Here is an 8,671-nt window from a genome sequence, read left to right on the forward strand (position 1 = left end):
CTAGAGCCTGGGGAGAAGAGGGGATACCCTATGATATGTATTTTATAATTTGAAAATAAGTATTTGGCTGTGTTTTTCAGCTTCAAACTGAAAAGTATTCAAAATGATGTATAATCTCCAACTTGAGTCAAATTCTGATTCACAAACTCATAAGACTGACAGAACCTTAACCAAGTAACTCATTCTTAAGAAATGATTATATGACTTAAGACATATTCCAAAGCAGTAGCAGAACTAGGTCTAGAACCTGGATGATACGATTCTCTGGGAGAGTTTTTTTCTGCCATCCTTTACTGCCACTAAATCACTACATGACCTAGCTAGAAAACTACCTGATGGTACAAATCAAGAAGGGAATAAAATTGATACACTCCAGGAACAACTCAAAAAAAAGGGGGGGGATTTTAAATGGACTTCTGTTTCTATTGGGAAAAAAAACTTAAACATTTGCTTATTGTTATCAAACAACTTTTCTAGGTTTTAAAAAATGCTATAGAAATAAAACGAATATTTACAGTGCAAGAACTCATCTCAGTAGTCTCAATAATTATGAAGACCAAATGTCTCCATCAATACTATCCAACAGAATTTTCGGAAATAATGGAAATTTTCTGTATCTTTACTCTGATATGGTAACCACTAGAAACATGTACTACTGAGCATGTAAAAGGTGGCTACTGCAACTGAGGAGTGAAGTTTTTACTTTAAACAGTCATGTATATCTAATGGCTACCATATCAGACGGACAGTGCAAATTTAGACAATCCCCAGAGAGTACAGAATTGGCTAGTGAAAAATGAAAACTGAGCAGTGCTTTTATAGAGTGCCTGCCAAGTAAGGCAAGTGCAATAGGCTAGAAAGAATGTACCATTCTGTATTAATTGTTGAGAGCCACAGCCAAAGGGGCCCCAGAAAACTTCCAGCTGCCAGCAAACTCCCAGCTGCCGGCTGATGATTGGCTCACAGTGGCCCCAGCAACATCTAGCTGATTGGCTCCTCTGTGGTGATGTTCATTGGGCTGTTTCCCTGCCCTTCAGACTGCCAGCTGATGATTGGCTCACAGCGGCCCCAGCAACATCTAGCTGATTGGCTCCTCTGCGGTCATGTTCATTGGGCTGTTTCCCTGCCCTTCAGACTACGGAACTGCTCATTGGGGGACTTCTTTGGCTCCGCCCACGCGACCTAGCCAATCGGCCTCAAGAGCAGGAGGATTGTGGGAGGTGGTTGTTGGTGTGTGGGAGAGGCTTGTGGAAGCCGGTGGTGGCAGTTGGGCTCTGAGGGTTTTTCCTGAGGAGCTGTTTTGTTTGGCATTTGTAGTTTTAAAAATAAAGTTTGTTTCTTTTGACAAGTGGCTCCTGAATTGTGCCCAGCCAGACTGCGGCATTCATTAGCCCAATGTCTCCCTCTACGGCATCGTGGGCAAATACCCGGTATTCTAGTACCATTCTGTATTAATGACTTCTGGGGCCCCAAATAAGGTCATTATTTATCAGCAATAAAAAGCTGACAAAGATCATACAATCTTAGTTATACATACATCTTATTGGTAAAATATGGCTAAAAGTACTTGCCTTTATGGGTACTAAATGAATAAATTTCTTTGCATATGCAGGTATTCTGTAAATTGGAAAACACCATGTACAAATGTAGAGCTTGAGTATCCCCAAAATGTTTGGAACCAGAAATATTTTAGATTTTGGAATTTTTCAGGTTTTAGAATACTTGCATAGACTTCACCAGTTCAGCATTCCTAATCTGAAAATCCAAATGCTCTAAAATTGGAAACATTTTTTTTTCTATTGCCATGGTACTCAAAAAAAAGCTTTGCATTTTAGAATTTGGGGTCTGGAATGATCATTTTTACAACTCATTTGGGTAAATGAAAATATGACCATAAACCAATCACAAAGCTACTTATAAGTCTATCCTCAACAGTAGGATTAAACACCTAAGGCAAAGTCAAGTGAATTTGAGTATTACTGCCTCATTACAACTAAAGTATACATTAAAAAGGGGTATTCTGATTAGACCAAAAGGTGATTTGTCTATCCACATTTTTTATTCTTAAAGGTTAACTTTTCAGTTTTTTTAATGGCTAACAGATGTGAATTAAAAGGTAATAAACAGTGCCAGAATTTTGAAGGCAAAAGACAAAGTACTGACAGCGTCTCTGGCAAAATACTGACAAGGTTCCTTCACACCAAGAGAACAGTGAAACAGCTCTTTGCTTTCTGGCCACTGTTTATTGCTATAGTGGTAACTACAGAAGTCCAGGAATAGTTCCCAGTACACATGGTCCACGTCTATAGAAATGTATGTAATTAATACTACCTCAAAGAGTTACAGCATTTTAAACATTTTAACTGTTTGCCTGAAGATTATATCTTATAATAACTCTATTAAGTAAATAAGAAATAATCTGATACTCTAAGAAGCTGAAAATCATGCTCAAACTTAAACACAAGCATATTATTATATAGCAATCTCCTGATCTTTTATAATGGGGTTCATTTATGTTTGTATATACTTCCTCACTTAAGGAAAACAAAAACAAAAAGGTTCTAGCCAAATTAATTAAATAGTAATTTTCAGATTTGGCAACAATTTTCCAAATTCTTACAAAATTCAAAACTCATTCTTACAAATTCTTACAAACAAATTCTTACAAAATTCAAAACTCATTCTGACGTGGTATACATGTATCTTTTAAAACCTGATTGATAAATCAAGCATTAAAATCAATCTCATTAGTATGAGAATTGGTTATCAAAAAATTGTTTTCCATGGTTTTTAAAAATTAATTTAAAAGCTTTTTAATTACTGATGACACATCTGTTATTTAAGTACTGGAATGCTTATTATTAAAAGGATAATGTCCATACAAATTTTTAAACTTAAATCTCAGTGAATAAATTTTTTCCCCTGTATATCCTTTTATCTGAAGGGTGGTCGCCTTCTGTATCTTATTACCATTTTTCTCTTTACTCACTGAGGATCAGCTTCTTATCCTCAGTTCTTTCCTATTCTCTGAATTGTCTACTCAAAAATTAAAACTCAAAATTTTTTTGCCAATAAGGAGTGGTTCAACTTGTTTTAAATTACCACCATTTAAAATCTGTGAAACAAGGGATACCTATGTAAGATGAAGATGTTAAAAGGTATAAAATTCCTAAGGAAAAAAACAACAAACAGAAATTCTAACTAAAAATCCTATTTATATTATTAAAAATGTACTTCCATTAATATATTAAGTAACATCATGTTTTACCCTAAATTGAGGTAAATTATTTGTCATTGAATACATTATTTTAAATTTCACCTCAAAAATTAACCCAGTAATAAAATGTACATCAAAGAGAACAAAATTTACTATAGGCAAACTTAAAAATAAATTTTAAATGATTAAGCCAGTTAAGAAGAAATCTTTATTACAAAATTATACTCCTTTGAATAAATGGCAGATGTGTCATCATACTAAGGAATTTGTTACCAGTATAATACTTAATATATTTAGGATATTTTCCATAACAAGTTATCTTATTTTTATTATAAAGCTTGTGATTTTTATTAACTTTTTTTTAATTGTAGTTGGACACAACTACATACATACAATAAAATACCCTTATTTTATTTATTTATTTTTATATGGTACAGAGGATCAAACCCAGGCATTCCACCGCTGAGCCACAACTCCAGCCCCCATAACAAGTTATTTTTACCACAATTTTTTTTTAGTTGTAGATGAACATGATACCTTTATTTAATTTATTTATTTTTATGTGGTGCTGAGGATCCAACCAAGTGCTTCACACATGCAAGGAGAGGATTCTACCACTAAGCCACAACCCCAGCCCTCTTTACCACAATTTAATCATCCATTTTAGACTTCAAAATCAACCTGTTGAAATTAACAAGAGTGTGAGCAACCTCCTTCTGATAATATTTACAGTCGGGAGCCAGATGTGGTGGCATGCCTGTAATACCCAAGGAGCCCAGGCACCAGGATCTCAAGTTCAAAGGCAGCCTTAGCAACTTAGCAAGGCCCTAAGCAATTTAGTAAGATCCTCTCTCAAAATAAGTAACAAAAGAAAAAAGGGTGGGGGGACTGGGAATGTGGCTCAGTGGTTAAGTGCCCCAGATTCAATCTCTGGAATCCCTCCCCAAAATCATATTTTACATATATGTGTGTGTGTGTATGTATGTGTGTGTATATACATATATATATATACATATATTTATATATATGTACATATATATACATATATTTATACACACACATCACACATAATTGTATATATATATATTATATAAATTATATACATATTTTTTAATGTACTCTCAAAAGAGTAACATATGATTGCTGCTGTAATGAAAATTCAAACACTAAAATTTTGAGGCTTTGGGACTGGGGAGGTTGTTCAGTAGTAGAGTACTCACCTTGCATGCATGATATCCTGGGTTTAAGCCTCAATGCCAGAAAAAAATAATCATTTTTTCTTTTTTGGAGGCTTCAATTCTAGTTCACTTATTTCAGGAATTTCAACTTAAACATTATAATTAGGTTAGAAATAAACCCTGAAATTTAGTATAAGCATGAAATGTGGTTTTAGATTCTGGTTTTCAAAATGCATACCAGAAAATAACCAAAGAGATAGAGATAGAGAGAAAGAAAGATATATATACATTAAGAAAATATATATTATATATATGAATGATTTGTTGAAATCTCACAAATTTCTATGAAGGCCCATGAAGTCTCATATAAATACAATGAAAGTGAAGAGTAATCTTCACTTCATATAACATACATTATGAATATGAAAATGAACTGCTACTTATCACAAAAGTTCAGGAGCTCTCTCAACTATGTATTATCACTGATATCAAATTGGGACATTAAAGAAACACTAAAAGACTTAGGTACTACGATTAAGTCAGGGAACACATAACTCTTTACTTCAGGATAACCAAATCCTATTATCTATTTCTAACTAGACAAATTCTGTGATTAGTCCTTAATTTAAGAAGAGGTTACAAATCAGCAAAACAGAATTAAGTTTGAATATTGGGGAATAAAATTCATTCTAGTACAGTCAGTTTAAATTCGACAACGATATGGAAAGCTGAATTAAGATCAAAGCATCGACAATCTACATTATAAACATTAGTTTGCTTACTAAAGACCAATCAATGTGCTGTATTGCCTTTAACAAGAAGGTTTAGATTCCAATGATCTCAAATTATCCTGAACCAAACTGAGAGGAACCAAAGACTTCTTTTTCTTTTTGGTACTCTTGTTTCCCCACCCTTACCAATTTTTTATTTTATAGTGCACTATTATTTATTTTTTAATTTTTATTTTGCTTTTATTCATTTTCCCCCATTATTCTTATTGGTGCATTACAGTTGTACATTATGGTGGGCTTTGTTTTTACATATTCATACATACACACAATATAACAATATAGTTTAGCCAATATCATGCCCCAACTGCACAATTATTTAACTATAAAATGGTTTACATTGTAAACATCAAACACATAGGTAAAAAACTAACCATAAAATAACTGAAACAGAACAATTTTACCATTGTGTACACACTTATCTGTAGAGAGGCTAGCATTTAAAATTTTACAACCTATCCAGTAAGTATGCTAAGAGAAAACAGTGAACAAACCAGAAAGAATAGCTTCCTTGAAATATTGTAACATGTGGGTGACCTCGCTGATATCATTCAACACCTCCTTGATGTAGTCCTTCCTTGATGCTAAGTTGGAACTTATGGACTTATCAGCAGAAAGTTGGCCTGATGCTGAAACAGACTTTTTATTTGCCTTCTTCTTTCTGTGAGCAATCATCCTCTTATTTAAAAGTCAGAAAAACTGAAATCCTTAATGGGGCAAGAAACAAAAACAAAAAAGAATGAAACACAAATACTACATCAGCCAGGGAAACATATCAGGTTTTCACAAATTGCCCACAGTCTACCTTAGTATTCTATTTTTAATTTTTAAAAACAAACGAATAAAACACTGTACTATGAATTGTGGGTTCCATTTATTAAGTATTTATAATCCTGACAATGCCCAATATGCAAACTATCATTCTTTTCATTTCACAAATGAGGAACCTGGGTTTAGAGGTTTAAAAATATGTCTATGCTCTCAACTGCTAAATGATGAACTTTGAGTTAAATCTAGATCTGCCTTAACTTTCTCTAAATTCCTAAGGTATAGAACATTTTTCAATTGTAAAAGTTGTTTAAAATCCTCCTCCATCATTTACTATATGACCTCAGAAGCTGTTAATCATCTCTTCACTTTAGTATGCTTATTTATAAAATCAGAAAAACATCCTGACGACACCTACCTGAGGAGCTTATTTTACAGAATTAAATGAGACAGTAGTATAGAAGTATACCTTGAGCACATAAAAGTAGTTGAATTACAGTTATTTTCTCTAGTGAGATACACACACACACACACACACACACACACACACACTGACATTCTGGGTTATTAAGTTTCATAAAGAACATTTTTGTTGAAAGCAAGTTCTAAGGATGCCCCTTAATCTGATGTATCCTGACTAAACAAATAAATGTCATATTATCAGAGTAATACTTCTGGTAATTTAAGGATGTTAAAGACAATGTTTTGGAATTTTTAAAAAGTTAGATTTGAATCCTGGCTTTAATATTTTCTAAATGTGTGACTTACACAATTTACTCTCATGTTTGTGTGAAGATTAAAAGGGATCACAAAATTTAGAAACTTTTATGTTAAAATACCTATTCCTGGCCCACTGGGACTCAAGAGAATCTTAGTTTCTTTTTCATCCTTATTTTAACTTTCCAGAATTAAAAGACCCAATTTTTAGAAATTTCTTAAAATAAAAAAGGAAACAACTTGAGGAATTAGCACAAGCATGATCATTAAAAGATTTTTCAAATATTTTGTCTTAAATATTTGGATACTTTCAAAATGTAAAATGACAAAGGACTCCTATGAATTAACAGTAGAAAGTTTTATGCAATGTTTTAATCATTGTAAGATACATTACTGTATCATGTACTATTACACCATGCCCAATTCCACAGATTTGGTTTATCCCTGTGATTACAGTTCTCTAGTCTGTCCACTTCTATTTCTGCCTCTCCCACACTAGTGAATTGTCATTTCTTGCCTGAGCTACTGCACTAATTTCCTATTGATCATTCCACAACCATTCTTGTCCCATTATAAATGTAGTAAGTAAACTTTTCAAACATAAAAGATACCAAACAAAAAAAATACAAAGCCAGACAAACACATTACAAGAAAACTGAGCCCAAATTCTTCAATACAGTATTAGCAAATTAAACCCAACAATACCATGGCCAAGAAGGCTTTGTCTCAGGATGCAAACTTAGTTTAACATTCACTAGAGAAAAACTATGTGACCATTTCAAAATGGTGTCATTTCTCTGCTTAAACCCTTCCAAAGGAAAAATGTTATGCTCGGTGAGACTGAGACACATGGCTTTTGCCTGCCTCTGCAGTACCATCACACTCCTGGGCTCTAAACATTCCTGCCACATACACCTCCTTTTCATTCTTCTAACAGTATCTGTTTACTTTAACCCACAGTATGAAACAGTTTTACATCATGACTATTAATATATATATATATTAGTATGTAATGTTGGTGTGTGGTATGTGTAAGAATCTTTCGTAATACAGATTCTAGCTAAGGATCCAGAAGATGTACTCAGAATTTTTTCATTCTATTCAATTTCATTTTTATAAATGCTGATTTCAAGTTACTAAATTGGCTTCATACATGCAATAGGGTCATGACACTATAGCTTGAAAAACACCTATTGTTCAACTGGGGGTCCAGTCTACATGCAGATCCACTTGCCTGCAATATTCCTTCTTCTTCAATCACTGACTCTAATCTCACTCCAAGATCACTTCCTCAGAGAAACTCTCCTGCACTACTCCCATGGTCCCATAACCACCATCACCAAACTAGAACAGAACCCCTAGCAATGCTCTACAGCATCCTACACTGTTCATCACTGCACTTACCACAGTCCAAATAGATAATTCAATCTTACCATTTAGACTAGAATCTTAAAGAAATTAAGACCTTGTCTTGGTTGTTAATCATTTGTTCTCTGCTCACAGCACAGTGCTTTACAAAGAAAGAATGAACTACTCAAAACTATTTGCAGAATGAATCATGAATTTGCAGAAACAGTGAACATAAATTAATATAGTTAGAACCGACTTTTACAGAAACAAAAATAACTCTGGATTTTTGCAATATTTCAAAGAGAAAACTTTTTAAAAAATCTATCTCTAAAATGTTATCTTTCTTAAAAAAAAAAGTAAATGAAGCCAAGTGAAGGCAAAATTACCAAAAAAATAAATAAAAGTTGTATTTCTATTATGTTCCTTGTAAATATGGTGACCCAATATCTTTATTTTGTTTGTTTATTTTTATGTGGTGCTGAAGATCAAACCCAGTGTCTCACATGTGCGAGGCAAGTGCTCTGCCACTGAGCATTAACCCCAGCACCCCCCCCAATACTTTTTAATAGCTTTTAAAGTTCCTTTATTCAATATTCTTTTGTTAATTCAAAGTTATTTAAAATAGATTTTCTACACTTAAACTAGTTTCAAGC

General features: G+C 33.3%; 1 protein-coding gene across 1 annotated transcript in view; it reads right to left on the reverse strand.

Moving 5' to 3' along the window:
- The window catches only part of LOC113175177 (rho GTPase-activating protein 29-like), a 63,800-nt gene extending 57,942 nt beyond the window's left edge, over window positions 1-5,858 (reverse strand). Inside the window, 1 exon segment of the mRNA XM_077791464.1 lies at window positions 5,678-5,858. Coding sequence (XP_077647590.1) covers window positions 5,678-5,858 — 181 coding nt within the window.
- Between the last annotated feature and the right edge of the window lie 2,813 nt (window positions 5,859-8,671).

Source organism: Urocitellus parryii, chromosome 11 (assembly GCF_045843805.1).
Source record: "Urocitellus parryii isolate mUroPar1 chromosome 11, mUroPar1.hap1, whole genome shotgun sequence".
Lineage (NCBI taxonomy): Eukaryota > Metazoa > Chordata > Mammalia > Rodentia > Sciuridae > Urocitellus > Urocitellus parryii.